Source organism: Otolemur garnettii, unplaced genomic scaffold (assembly GCF_000181295.1).
Source record: "Otolemur garnettii isolate 467f Iridium unplaced genomic scaffold, OtoGar3 scaffold00096, whole genome shotgun sequence".
NCBI classification, from domain to species: domain Eukaryota; kingdom Metazoa; phylum Chordata; class Mammalia; order Primates; family Galagidae; genus Otolemur; species Otolemur garnettii.
The window spans coordinates 7,278,507-7,292,668 of record NW_003852491.1 but is presented as its reverse complement, the minus strand read 5'-3'; the positions used below and the strand labels follow the sequence as shown (position 1 = coordinate 7,292,668).

General features: G+C 45.4%; 1 protein-coding gene and 1 pseudogene across 2 annotated transcripts in view; both read right to left on the bottom strand.

The window, feature by feature from the left end:
- The window catches only part of ITGAL (integrin subunit alpha L), a 49,717-nt gene that overhangs the window by 27,630 nt on the left and 7,925 nt on the right, over positions 1-14,162 (bottom strand). For both annotated transcript variants that reach the window (XM_003795870.3, XM_023516757.1), the window contains exons 8-15: positions 10,435-10,567; positions 10,129-10,279; positions 5,987-6,060; positions 5,764-5,896; positions 3,021-3,172; positions 2,526-2,663; positions 622-819; positions 353-483 (exon numbers count right to left, since the gene is read on the bottom strand). In XM_003795870.3, the coding sequence (XP_003795918.1) occupies positions 353-483; positions 622-819; positions 2,526-2,663; positions 3,021-3,172; positions 5,764-5,896; positions 5,987-6,060; positions 10,129-10,279; positions 10,435-10,567 (1,110 nt within the window). The remainder of the gene's footprint in view (positions 1-352; positions 484-621; positions 820-2,525; positions 2,664-3,020; positions 3,173-5,763; positions 5,897-5,986; positions 6,061-10,128; positions 10,280-10,434; positions 10,568-14,162) is intronic.
- LOC100967116 lies at positions 7,266-7,827 on the bottom strand (annotated as a pseudogene).

The following is a 14,162-nucleotide window of genomic DNA, read 5'->3' as shown; positions in this document are numbered from 1 at the left end:
AAAGAAAGAAAGAAAGAAAGAAAGAAAGAAAGAAAGAAAGAAAGAAAGAAAGAAAGAAACTAAGTGACTGAGGTGAGATAACCTCAGAAGCAAATGGCCGAGCTTTGACTTAAATCCAGGTCACCATGTTCTAGAGCCAGGCCTTTACTTATCACATGAGGTTGTGTCTCCATAAGATTTCAGTGTCAGACAGGCCTGGGTTCATATCCCACTTCTGTCACTGAGTATGATATGAACCTCTAAAAAGAGGACCTGTCTCACTATGAAGCTTTCACATGGTACCCAGCACACCACAACTACTCACAGGATAAGAACTGAGTTTATTTGGGGGGACTCAGGGGTCCTGTCTTACCTCAGCACGACTACCCGGCCCTCAGCCCCCACAACCACATCTGCCAGGCCATCCCCTTCAAGGTCCTTCATCCCGTGGATGGAGCGTCCAAACCATCGAATTCCTGGGAACAGCCGGGTCCCTTCTATCCGCTGAGAGTAAGAGAGGGATCATGCTGAGCTGGGAGGGACAGGCTGGAGGGTGGGAAGGGGCTGGCATGGGAGAGGGACCTGGGGGCAGAGGCTTCAGGACCTGGCGCTGGGGTTGGCTTGGCAGGCAGGGCACCTCACCTGACTCGGCCGGGGGCTGAGCCCATCCTGTAGCCCATTGAAGATGTACACAGCCCCCTGCTCCTCCAGGGGGGCTCCCACAGCCACATCCATCAGCCTATCCCCGTTGATGTCTGTCAGGGCAGCGATGGCCGCTCCAAACCTCCCCAGGGGATAGCCATGATCCCCATGCAGTTCTGAGACCTCTTCAAATCCCAGCTAGGAAGGAGCAAGGAGACAAGTCACACCTCAATCATTCAGTAAGCTTTCACAGCATGTGGTATTGTGAAGGACAATTTCATGAAGAACACTAAAGAAACGTGAGATAGACCAGGCACAGTGGCTCATGTCCAGAATCCTAGCACTTTGGGAGGCTGAGGCAGGAGGAACGCTTGAGCCCAGGAATGTGAGACCAGCCTGGGCAACACAAAAGAACCCCATCTCCACAAAAAAATAAAAATTAAAAAAATGAAGCTGGGCATGATGGTTCACGCCTATAATCACAGCACTAAGGGAGGCCAAGGTAGGTTGCCTGAGCTCAGGAGTTTGAGATCAGCCTGAGCAAGAGGCAGACCTGGTTTCTCAAAAATGGCTGGGTGTTTTGGTGGGCACCTGTAGTCCCAGCTACTTGGAAGGCTGAGGCAAAATGATCACTCGAACCCACGAGTTTGAGGTTGCTGTGAGCTATGATGCTGTGGCATTCTACTGTGGGTGACAAAGTAAGACTCTATTTCAAAAAAAAAGAAAATTAAAAAAAATTAGTCAGGTGTGGTGCTAGCCTAAACTCCCTACTACTTGGAAGGCTGATGTGTGAGGATCACTAGAACCTAGGAGTTTAAAGTTACTGTGAGCTATGATTGTGCCATTGCACTCAAGCCTGGGTGACACAGTGAGACTCTGTCTTTTTTTTTTTTTTTTAAGAGACAGAGTCTCACTTTGTCGCCTTCGGTAGAGTGTCGTGATGTCACAGCTCACAGAAACCTACAGCAACCTCCAGCTCTTGGACTTAGGCAATTCTCTTGCCTCAGCTTCCCGAGTAGCTGGGACTATAGGTGCCCACCACAATGCCTGGCTATTTTATTTTTTTATTAAGTCATTTGTACATAGATCATAAATACATTTATGCCATTATGGGATTCAATGTGTTAATTATTTGTACAAATTGGAGTGCTTACATCCTGCTAATCAACATAACCTTCACCTCATTTACCCAATTACAGTGTTAAGACATTCGTGTTCTACACCTGATAGATTCGACTTGTACTTGCCATATGCTCCATAGGTGTGGCCCCCCTACTAACCCTCTCACTATCGTCCCAGCCCCCTCCCTTCCCCTTTCCCTTCCTTTCCCTCCTTCATCCTAGGCTATAGTTGTGTTTCATTTTTCATATGCAAGTGTGAGTGATTGTAAACTGGTTTCACAGCCAGCTATTTTTTTGTTGCATTTTGGCCTGGGCCGGGTTGGAACCCGCCACCCTCAGTATATGTGGCCAGCGCCCTACTCACTGAGCCACAGGCACCACCTGAGACTCTGTCTTTTAAAAAAGAAAAAAAGAAACGTAAAAAGCGGTTCCTCAGAGACTTGAAATGCTGCCAGCTCCACCTCCTGTTCATGTGCCCCTGTGGCTTCGGGAAATTACCTAGCTTTGTGGAGTCTCTGTGTTCCCATTTATAAAGGACAGCTTGTAGAAGCTCAGAAAGTGGTTGTGAGGATCAAACGAAGTTATATCCATAAAGAGTCTGGCAGGGGCCCTGCACACAGCCTTCCCCAATGAAGAGTCACTATTGTATGTTTTTTGTTCTAATGGTTTGAGTAACCCATGATCAGATAGGGAAAGCCCTTCAGAAAATTGGGATCTACATAGGCCTGTGAGTCTCTATCTCTCCTCTTCTCCTACCCCTCAACTCCACATCCTGGCACCTACCTGTCGTCTCTGGTAGATGAGCACCCGGCCTCCCCTCTGATCCCCATAGAATAGCGGGGCTCCCACCAGCAGCAGCTCCATTTCCCCATTCTGATCCATGTCAACACCACACAGCTCCCCACCAAAGTAAGAGCCAACCTGCAGGGAGAGAGAGGTATCTGAGGAAGAGCCTGTGGGGACACAGGGGCTGGCAGGCACCCCTTCAGCTGTATCATGTCCATCTTATTTCACTCCCTCAAGTAAAGATTCAAACCCTAAGTCCACCCTTAGAGCCATATGAATTAAGATAAAGTGGGCTCTTTGAGGCTCAATTTCTTAAATTGGAGTGTATAGATGTCAAGGCTTACCTCAAAGGGTGCCATGAGGGACAAATGTGGTAGTGTTTGGCCTAGGACTTGCCACACAGTTAGTGAATGAGTACTCAAAGGATAGCGGGGAGCATGGTGCATGTCACAACAGCCCCTGGTCTGCAGATGCCCCTTGGGCCATGAGTACCTGAGTTCCTTCTATTTTCTGGACCTGGCTCCACTCTCCTCTGTTCTTTGGCTCTTGGAACAGCAGTACTCGGCCCACATGTTGGTATCGGGGTGCTCCCACTGCCAGCAGTGATGTTTTCCCTTGCGAGGGCAGCCAGGCCACTGTGTAACCTGAGGAGACAGAAGGAGGGGATTGGAGTCAGGAACACACAGGATGCTGGAAGGGCCAGGCATGGTGGCCCACACCTATAATCCTAACACTCTGGGAGGCTGAGATGGGAGAATCCCTTGAGCTCGGGAGTTCAAGACCAGCCTAAGCAAAGTGAGACCCTATGTCTGCTAAAAGTAGAAAAATTAGCTGGACATTGTGGTGAGCACCTGTAGACCCAGGTTATCAGGAGACTGAGGCAAGAGGATAACTTGAACCCAAGAGTTTGAGGCTGCTGTGAGGTATGCTGACGCATGGCAGACACTCTAACCTGGGTGTCTAACAGAGTGAGACACTGTCTCTCTAAAAAAAGAAAAAAAAAAAAAGGAGGGCGGTGCCTGTGGCTCAGTGGGTAGGGTGCCGGCCCTGTATACTGAGGGTGGTGGACTCAAACCCAGCCCAGTCAAATTGCACAAAGAAAAAAGATGGTGGAAGAAAAGGTAACATCCATAGGGAAAGGGGCAGAAGCCTTGGGAAACCAGGTTATTAACAAAGATGCATTCAACATACACTGGTGCCTTCAGCATACACTGGTGGTATGTATAAATGTAGTGGTTTACAGAAAAGACTTTGGGGATAGACTACCTGGGCTCCACTACTAGTTCTGTGAGCCTGGTCAAGTCATTTAAACTATTATTTAAAAAATTAATAAATTAGCCAGTCATGGTAGTACATGCCTCTAGTCAGAGCTACTTAGGAGGCTGAGATAGGAGGATTGCTTAAACCCAGCAACCCTTGAGGTTGCTGTGAGCTAGGCTGATAGCACAGCACTCTAGCTGGGACAACAGAGCCGGACTCTGTCTCAAAAAAATAAAAAAAATAAAAAAATTAAGAAAAAGAAGGAAAACAGAAAAAAAGAAAGAAGAAAATTATTGATGGTAGCCTCCCTTAAAAGAGCAGATGCGAAATGAATAGAACTGATTTTACTGAGGAAAAATTAATAAGAACATTTTGTGTTCTGAGAATCTAATAAAAGAGTGGCCCACTCCTATACAGTGGTCATGGATGAGGCAAGGTAGAAGGATGGTGGTTTTAGACCCAAGAGAAGCCAGCTCATACTTTGGGGCAGACTGACTATATAAATGTGAACTAAAAGAGCTATAACTTCAGAGCACACAGGGGTGAGGCCCCAATGTAGCCTGAGCCTGGCATCACCTTGGGTGGACAAACATCCACAGAACTGTGCAGGAAGAGACTTCAACAGCGACACCATGAGGCAGAGAGAAACAACAGCAGTTGTGAATGGACCAGATTCATTTCTTCTATACTTGGCATCACAAGAAATCTTGTAACTGAATAAAACCCTGAAGTTCTGGCTCGGCGCCTGTGGCTCAAGTGGCTAAGGCGCCAGCCACATACACCTAAGGTGGCGGGTTCGAATCCCCAGCTCAGCCCGCCAAACAACAATGATGGCTGCAACCAAAAAATGGCCGGGCGCTGTGGTGGGCTCCTGTAGTCCCAGCTACTTGGGAGGCTGAGGCAGGAGACTCGCTTGAGCCCAGGAGTTGGAGGTTGCTGTGAGCGTGATGCCATGGCACTCTACCCAGGGGGATAGCTTGAGGCTCCGTCTCAAAACAAAACAAAACAAAACAAAAAAAACCCCTGAAGTTCTTGGACAATTCAAGGAAAGGAAACCTTAAGAAAAAGTGACTAGGGTGGCGCCTGTGGCTCAAAAGGGTAGGGCGCTGGTCCCATATACTGGAGGTGGCAGTTTCAAACCCAGCCCCTGCCAAAAATGGCAAATAAATAAATAAAAGTTTAAATCTAAAAAAAGAAAGAAAGAGTGACTAGCCTTCCTACTAATAGGCAGATTGTTTTAAAATGTACATGGGATTTAATTTATAGGTATGACTGACAACACAGAGAGGTCACTGTCATTGAAAGAACTTTATTACTCACAGCTCCCAGAAGGAATCACTGTATGCCATGCAGGGCCAAATGGGGAAGCACTGAGGAAACACCAGATCAGTGAGAGGCAAAAGGAGCAAGAGAAGACTACGGTCTAGAGCTCTTATTGTGGTTTCTGTGGGAAGGATGGTGAACTAGGGTAGGCAAGTTTGAGCAGGTTTACAATTACATAGTTTGAATAATTTTAACAGGTTCTGGGCTATAGTGGCTGTTTCTAGTTGTCTGATACCTGATTCTGGGCTGATTTAAGGATGAAGAAATAATAGCTTGGTGTATAAAAGAAGATGAAGGAGGTAGTTGGAGATATAGGCTCTGCATTGGCTGGTTTGCATATAAAAGGTATGTATACAGGCAAGTTGTTCACTATTTCTAGCAATTAGCTAGCCCTGGGAGGGGCCATCTCTCCAGGATCAGCAAGGTGCCAAGATGTCCAAGCATCAGAAAATATAGAAAATTAAAAAAAAAAAATCATTAATACACAGTGGGGGACTATTAAGGGAAAATTAAATATGTTATAACCAGGTTTGAATTCTGAGTTTGTTCATGCTGGTTGCTTCATTGCTTTCACTATTATTTTAAAAGTCAGACTGAGGGACCCTCTGGCCTCTAAAACCAGAAGAACTTTGCAGAAAAGAGAAGTACTCACCCAAATATCCCGATCTCACTTCTGGTGTCAGTGGCTTGTTGCCAACAAATATTTCACCCTGTAGGTCTGTCTTCAGGTCTAGGAATCCCCCAGCCCAGTCCTTGGCTCCAACTGCCCCCACAACTGCACGGCTCTGCCCAGGGAAGGAGAGAAGTGGAGTCAGCTGCCCTCTCGGACCCACTTGTGTCCCCATAGCACCCATTGCTTCAGGCCCGCCACACACCTTGCTAAGGTCAGCACTGATCCCACTGGAGGACAGCTCCATGTCAAAGGAGGTCAGGTCCTGTTTGCTTGTGCCTAGGAGACAAAGTAGAAGAGAATGGGCAAGACCCAAGAAGCAGTAAAAACAGTGATTTTCCTGGAAGGAGTAAGAACTATCACTGGGTGAAGCAGAAAGCTCTTACTTCAAAGCCAGACAGACTGGCCAGGGGCTTAAGGCTCTGAGTGGGCTTTCTCATGTGAAACTCAAGGAGCCTAGGCCTCAGATCTCCACTCACTCCACAGGGCAGGCCCAACATGTAGTTCTTGGTTTCTGCTCCTACCAAGGCCTCCCCACTTCAGTGAATGGCGCTCCACCCACCTAATAAACTATGTTAAAAAACCAGAATCCATCCTGTCTCAAATACATCACCAAATTATCATGAGCCTACCTTCAAAATATACTTGTTTCAGTCCCTGAATAACTTATACCTCTACCACAAAGGTAAAGCCATCTCATTTCCGGTTTAACCAGTATAAAATCTCACTAACGTGGTCTCTGACTCCATTTTTTCCATGTTTTGTTTCCACCGAGCAAGTCTTTTTTAAGCAAGAGCGAGACCCTGTCTCTAAAATATAGCCAGGCATTGTGGTGGGTACCTGTAGACACAGCTACTCAGGAGGCTGAGGCAAGAGAATCACTTGAGCCTAAGAGTTTCAGGTTGCTGTGAGCTGTGATGCCAGGGCACTCTACCAAGGGTGACAAAGCAAGTCTCTGTCTCAAATAAATAAATAAAAATGAGTATCAGACCAGAGCTTTCCCTTTCTTTTTTTTTTTGCAGTTTTTTTTTGCCAGGGCTGGGCTTAAACCTGCCCCCCCTCCCCATATAGGGGGCCAGTGCCCTACTCCTTGAGCCACAGGCGCTGCCCTTCTTTTTTTTTGAGACAGCGTCTCACTGTATTGCCCTCGGTAGAGTGCCATGGCATCATATCTAACAGCAACTTCAAACTCTTGGGTTTAAGTGATTCTCTTGCCTCAGCCTCCCAAGTAGCTGGTACTACAGGCACCTGCCACAGCACCTGGTTATTTTTGTTGTTGTTGTTCTTGTCATTGTTGTTTAGCAGACCCAGGTCAGGTTCAAACACACCAGCCTGGTGCTTGTGGCCGGCACCCTAACAGCTGAGCCATGGGCCCTGAATCAGCTTTCCCTCTTTTTTTTTTTTTTTTACAAATGTATACTTTAATAAGTATAAAGTATATAAACATTTAGGTAAGCTTATGGAGAAGCTGACCAAAATACATAAATTAGGAGATACAAGTGTCCATCTAAATTTTCTATATCATTTTTTACACAATATTTATTAAAGTTGTTCAATATACAATTTCTCCTTCTTCATTCTGGAAGTCATTTATTGTAAAAGTAATTCTTTTGTCTGATGACAAACAGCAGCCATAGTGATTACTCTGGACCTCCAGGTTGGATATATTCAATTTCTTCTTGAGATACAAGTTTCCTTCTGTATTTCTGAGGTAACATTTTTATTATTTCTGCAGTGTCTAGTGGACCCTGATATATCAGCAAATCTGGTGATTTAGTTCCCTTCGAATACTGGGAAATCGCAGAAGAGTAAGACGGTAGTCCTGCTGATCTCAAAGCTTCTGATACATTGGGTTTAGGATTGTCTCTTCTATCAGGAAATCATATTAATGGAGTGTGTGGCTTGACTACCTGGACCACCCTGCCGACAGACGCCATTTTGCTGCCCATCATGACCCCCGAGCAGCTTTCCCTTTCTTAAAAAGCCTGCTCTTCCCACTAAAATCCGAATTCCTTCTGAGGGCCTACAAAGTCCCTACCTCCACCAGGTTCTTTCTCTTCCCTCTCCACACTCTGTGCCCGCAACATGTCAAGCCCTTCCCCTGGTCCACTGGGCCTCCGCACTTGTGCTTCTCTCTGACTGGAATGCTCTTGGCCCACATTCCACACTGCTCCTGTGGCTGTTTGATTCTCAGATTTCATGTCTCAGCTCACAAGTCATGTCAGAGTGTATTTGGTTGTCTTTAATTACCACGTTTGTCTACTCGATTACAGCCTTGCTTCAGTATGAAGATGAGCTCTACTTTCACAGCATCTCTGAGTGTCTTATTCATAGTACAATGAATGTAATAGCACCAGCTAACAAGGATGCTGACAGAAATGAATGAGATAAAACAAAATGCCATGTCCATTTTCAGGAAACATAGCAATTGTTACAATGATTTGTTCAATCACTGAATAAATATATAGAATAATTAAGTATCTAAGTATCTGGTGGCAGGACTACAATGGTGGGAAGGGGATGAAAGTCTTGCCAGGGAAGACCTCAGGGTTTAGCGTAGGAGACAGATACGGAACAAGTAAGTCAGAATATGAAGCATGGCTTGGCGCCTGTAGCATAGTGGTTACAGTGCCAGCTACATACACTGAGGCTGGCGGGTTCAAACCCAGCCCAGGCCAGTTAAACAACAATGACAACTGCAACAAAAATTAGCCAGGCATTGTGGTGGGTACCTGTAGTCCCAGCTATTTGGGACGCTGAGACAAGAGAATCACTTGAGCCCAAGAGTTTGAGGTTGCTGTGAGCATAGCACTCTACCAACTTTGTCTCAAAAAAAAAAAAAAAGAAAGAAAGAAAGAAAGAAAAGAAAAAAAAAGGATATGATGCATGCCATGGGCCTGTGATAGGAAGCACACAGAGGTGACAGAGCACCCAGCCTAGATTTGGGTTATATATACAGAGACAGTGACATCTAAAGACTTCTGGCCTTCAGACATTGAGACAATAAATTTCTGGAGGTTTTTTTTGTTTTTTCTTTGAGACAGTTTCACTCTGTCACCCTCAGTAGACTGCTATGACATCACAGCTCACAGCAACCTCAAACTCTTGGGCTTAAGCGATTCTCTTGCTTCAGCCTCCAGAGTAGCTGGGACTACAGGCGCCAGCCACAATGCCTGACTATTTTTGGTTGCACTTGTCATTGTTGTTTGGCAGGCCCAGGCTGGGCTTGAACCCACCAGCCTCAGTGTATGTGGGTGACACCCTACCCACTGAGCTATGGATGCCACCAAATTTCTGTTATTTTAAGTCACCTAGTTAGTAGTATTTTGTTACAGCAAACTTAGTTAAAACTTACATCCTGTTAGCCTGGTGTTATTTTCACATTTAATGTAGAACAATGAACCTCAGAGAGGAAAGTGACCTGGCTGAGGTCACACAGTAAGAAAGAGGCAGAGTGGATTCTTGGCAGCAAGTCAACTTGGTTCATGTGACACATTACTTCTTCACTTGAACTGGACACCAAGGCTGTGTCCTAGCAAAGGGGACTTCCCTGTGGATATCACATAACTTTTTAAATTGAGATAGAGTCTCACTTTGTCACCCTCTATAGAGTGCTGTAGCATCATAGCTCACACCAACCTCAAACTCTTGGGCTCAATTGATTCTCTTGCCTCAGCCTCCCTAGTAGCTGGGACTACAGGCACCTGCCATAACGTCCAGCTATTTGTTTTGTTGTTGTCATTGTTGTTTAGCAGGCCCAGGCTGGGTTTGAACCCACCAGCCCCAGTGCACATGGCCAGCACCCTAACCACTGAGCTATGGGTGCCCAGCCCATATAACTTTTCACAGACTAAACTTCCTTGGGGAAATATCCTCCCATAACCAGTCCTCTGGCGACTACAATAAAAACTTCCTCTTATTCTAAGCCAAGGAAGGCCTGTGGCTCCAGCCAGCTTGCCCATCCTAAGTAATATGGAGACTGAGAGAAGTGAAAATGAGAGTCAAACCAGAAGAGAAAGGAATTACAGTTAATGTGCAGGGCTCAGATGACACCAGGAAGATACAGGTCAATTCTGGGCCCCGCCATGAATCATGCTTAGCTCCAAGAGGAAGATGTTATTTCAGAGAGAAATAGCAACGGCTGCTCCTAAATTACCCTCTCCCAAATTCCTACTAGAAGTTTTTGTTTAGGTGAGCTCTTAGCATGGCGTCAGACACTTGTTAATGCTTGTTATTATTACTCAGTGTGTCTCTAATCTGATGAATTTAGAATTTCTGTGTGAATTCTAAAGGGGAAATTTTGTATGCGGCAGCCTCCTGAACTCGCTCCCAGGGTTTGTCACTCACCTTCAATCACATAGATCTTCTTCTGTAGATCACTGAATAGGTCTTTAAGCTTCTCAAATGTGTCCAGAATCTTCACAAATTCCTCTATGGGGTTTGAGGCAAACTTGTGGAGTGCCTCCTGATTTTCCTTGGTTTTAAAATGATTTCCGATCTGTGAGAGAATGAAGAGTGAAGGGCTGGCATTCCCCAAATCTCAAATCAGTTTTCTATTATCTTCACAAGGTTCTGCCCCACAGAAGGGGACTGGGCTTTGGGAATAACAGAGGGAAGATAAGACATAGAAGCAGCAGGGGCCTGGGGCCATACCCCAATGATGTAGCGGATGATGTCTTTGGCCATGCCAATGTCGCCATCGTCACTGGCCTCCCCATCAGTGATGATGATGAGCACTTTGGTGGCATCTGGTCGGGCCCCCTGATCTTGCCGAAACACCTCTGTCCTGTGCCCAGAAAAGGCAGATGTGAGAGTCTCTTCCCAAACCAGAGCCTGAGGTCTCCCCAACCGCCTACTAATGGGTAAGTCACTGCCCTGCTAATTAAGCAAAAGCCTTCCTTGTATCTCCCAAGCAGGTATTCTAAGTCTCTGGTAGTCTCCTCTTAACCCCCCACCTTGTTTTTGCTATCATTCCTCTCCTTCTGGACCAGTACCCTCTAGACAACCTGGAGAGTATCTCAGAGCCCACAGGCCAAGAGGAAGAGGTTGTGTGATGGGTGACTCTTGTATTCCCACCTTCCTTTGCAACCACATGGGAACACCCTTTAACCAGTTAGAGATGTTGATCTAGGTAAGATTTTAATGAGAATAAAGGGTTCCACAGCCATTTAGGAAATCACTTTTCCAGAGCAAACTCACACAGCACCTCTTTTACCTTCTCTACTATTCCCAGGCTGCCTAGAGATCTCTACTACAGCATTTAACCTAGTGAATTATAGTGCCTTGTTCCTGTGTTAATTTCCCCCATATACCATGAGGAAAAGACCATGTTTGATTTGCTGCTGATCTTTGGCTCCTGGCACAGAGTAGGTGCTCAGTGTAGGTGAAATGAAAGAAGGAAGAAGTGAATACCAGACAGGCTGCAGCTGCCTTTGGAGAAAGCTGGGTTGGCCATGGTTCTTGCTGGAATAGCAGCTCTATGGAAACCATCTGAGCCATAATTGCCTGATGTTAAGACTCTTGGTTGTGGCTCAAGTGGCTAAGGCGCCAGCCACATACACCTAAGGTGGCGGGTTCAAATCCAGCCCAGGCCCGCCAAACAACAATGATGGCTGCAACCAAAAAAAATAGCCAAGCGTTGTGGCGGGTGCCTGTGGTCCCAGCTACTTGGGAGGCAGAGGCAGAAGACTCACTTGAGCCCAGGAGTTGGAGGTTGCTGTGAGCTATGCCACAGCACTCTACCCAGGGGGACAGCTTGAGGCTCTGTCTCAAAAAAAAAAAAAAAAGACTTCTGGTTCTATCTTGGATGCAAAATGTTTCTCCATCCACATGGATGTGAGGCTATCACACATCTTGTTCCTGGATTTCCACCCTGGCTTAAACTACCACTGCCTCCCATCTAGATTTTTCAGTAGCCTCCTCCCTGGCCTCAATGGTTCCACCCTTGCCCCCTCTCCATTGTAACATCAGCCCTGCAGCCAGAAAGATCCATCATTTTAGACCCATAAATCAGACTGTCACCTCTCTGCTGAAAACCCCCAGCAACTTTTCATCATACTTGGAGGAAAAGCCAAAGTCCTTGCTATGGCCTCCAAGTTCCTTACTCATCCAGACTCCCATTATCTCTCTGACCTCATCTCCCACTATTTTTCCCTCTTACTTATTTCTCTCCAGCCATACTGGCGCCCTGGCATCTCTCCCACATCCTAAGCATGTCCTTGGCTCAGGGCCTGGGCTGTTCTGTCTGCCTGGAATGGTCATGCCTCTATTGCTTCCTCAGCTCCAGCAAGTCTCTGCTCGGATGTAACCTTCTCTGATCTTCCTACTGACTACTGGCTTTATTTTTCTTTATAAAGCTTACATCTTTGACTGTACTATCTAATTTACTTATTGATCCTGTTTATTATATTTCTTTCCCTTATTAAAGTGTTAAGCTCTAAGAGGGCAGATGTTTTTCTTGGTTTTATTCACTGCTATATTCCCAGGACGTAGAAAATAGCACAATAACTGCAGGCCAAATCCAGCCTGCTGCTTATTTTTGTGTAGTCCATGAGCTAAGAATGGTTTTTCTATTTTTAAAGGATTATCCAACAGGAACCATATGGGTCTAGAAAAACCTAAGATATTTACTATGAGGTACTTTATAGAAAAGAGTTGCTGATTCCTGACCTAGAACACTGCCTGGCACAAAGTAGGTAGTTGAGAAGTGTTATGGCAAACATTTTCAAGACTGCTTGTTTTGCTCCCATAATTGATACCTTTTAGGGTGTCTTTTCATCTTACAGTAATTGTTTTCTCTAAGAATTTAGAGAACATTTTCTAAACCCCCTTTGCACACAGGCGGGACCCTGGAATCATACTTGTGCTATGTGACCTAATGCCATGAAGCAGATCCAGGCTACAGTGAGGTGGATCCCTGGGCACCTAATCCATGCTTGGACAATAGATTTTCTCTCATGGAAACTAGAATTCACATTGTTCATATGAATTGGGAAACTGAGGCTACCATTTTTCAAAGGGATGTGGTGTGACCAGGTGCTCATCAAAGCTGTCTACAGAGAGAGAACGAAGTGAGCAGGACAGACCAAGTCAGCCCCAGAAGAAAAAAGTTAGAAACACACATACAGGAAGAGTTTTTTTTTTTTTTGAGACGGAGCCTCAAGCTATCCCCCTGGGTAGAGTGCCATGGCATCACGCTCACAGCAACCTCCAACTCCTGGGCTCAAGCGAGTCTCCTGCCTCAGCCTCCCAAGTGGCTGGGACTACAGGCGCCCGCCACAACACCTGGCCATTTTTTGGTTGCAGCCATCATTGTTGTTTGGCAGGCCCGGGCTGGGATTCGAACCTGCCACCTTAGGTGTATGTGGCTGGCGCCTTAGCCGCTTGAGCCACAGGCGCCGAGCCAGGAAGAGTTTTGAGGAGAGTACTACAAGCTCCTTCACTGTATGCAAATTCAACTACACAAGTAAGGAAATGAAAATGGAAAAATATGTAGAAGTGTATAGGAGATGCTTCCTGTATTTCACTGAATGAGATGGCAGGTATGCTCAGAAGGGTACATGAAATAGAAGATATAAATTCTCTTATTCCCTAAATTGGTCTCAGTTCTCATGGCCACTCTACTCTTTAAACGTAGGTATTTTTAAAATATACAATATGGCTCATCAATATAATCTAACAACTTTCCTTAGGTCTCAACTTAAATACAATTCTATATTGGATTTAGGACATCAGGATAAATGTCCAATGTGGGACTTGAATATATTGATGTTTTTAATAATTCAAGGAATTCTTCAAAGATAATTTTGACTGCATGAGATTTTTTTTTCTTTTTTTTTTTATTGAATGGTAACTATGTACATAAATGCACTTCTGGGTGTACAGTGTGGTGTTTTCACACACAATCCGAAACACTTCCATTAAACTGGTTAACATAGCCTTCATGTCATTTTCTTAGTTATTTTGTTAAAACGTTCATATTCTACTTTTAGAAAGATTCACTTGTACCCTTGTAAGATAAACCACAGAAGTGATCCCTCCAATCCCCCTCCCTCCACCCATTCCTTCCTCCCCTCTCCCTCCCTCCTCCCCATATTTTTAGGCTGTTATTAGGTTATAGCTTTCATATAAAAGGTATAAATTAATTTCATAATAGGCGTGTGTACATTGGATACTATATGAGATTTGTATTCATTCGCTGAGTTCAAAAGCTGATCCCCATATACTATGTGAGTCTACTGTGCCTGCCATGGGTCATAATCACTTTCTAAGTCCTGGTTCTAGTTTTGTTTTGTTTTGTTTTGTTTTTTTTGAGACAGAGCCTCAAGCTGTCCCCCTGGGCAGAGTGCCATGGCATTACAGCTCACAGCAACCTCCAACTC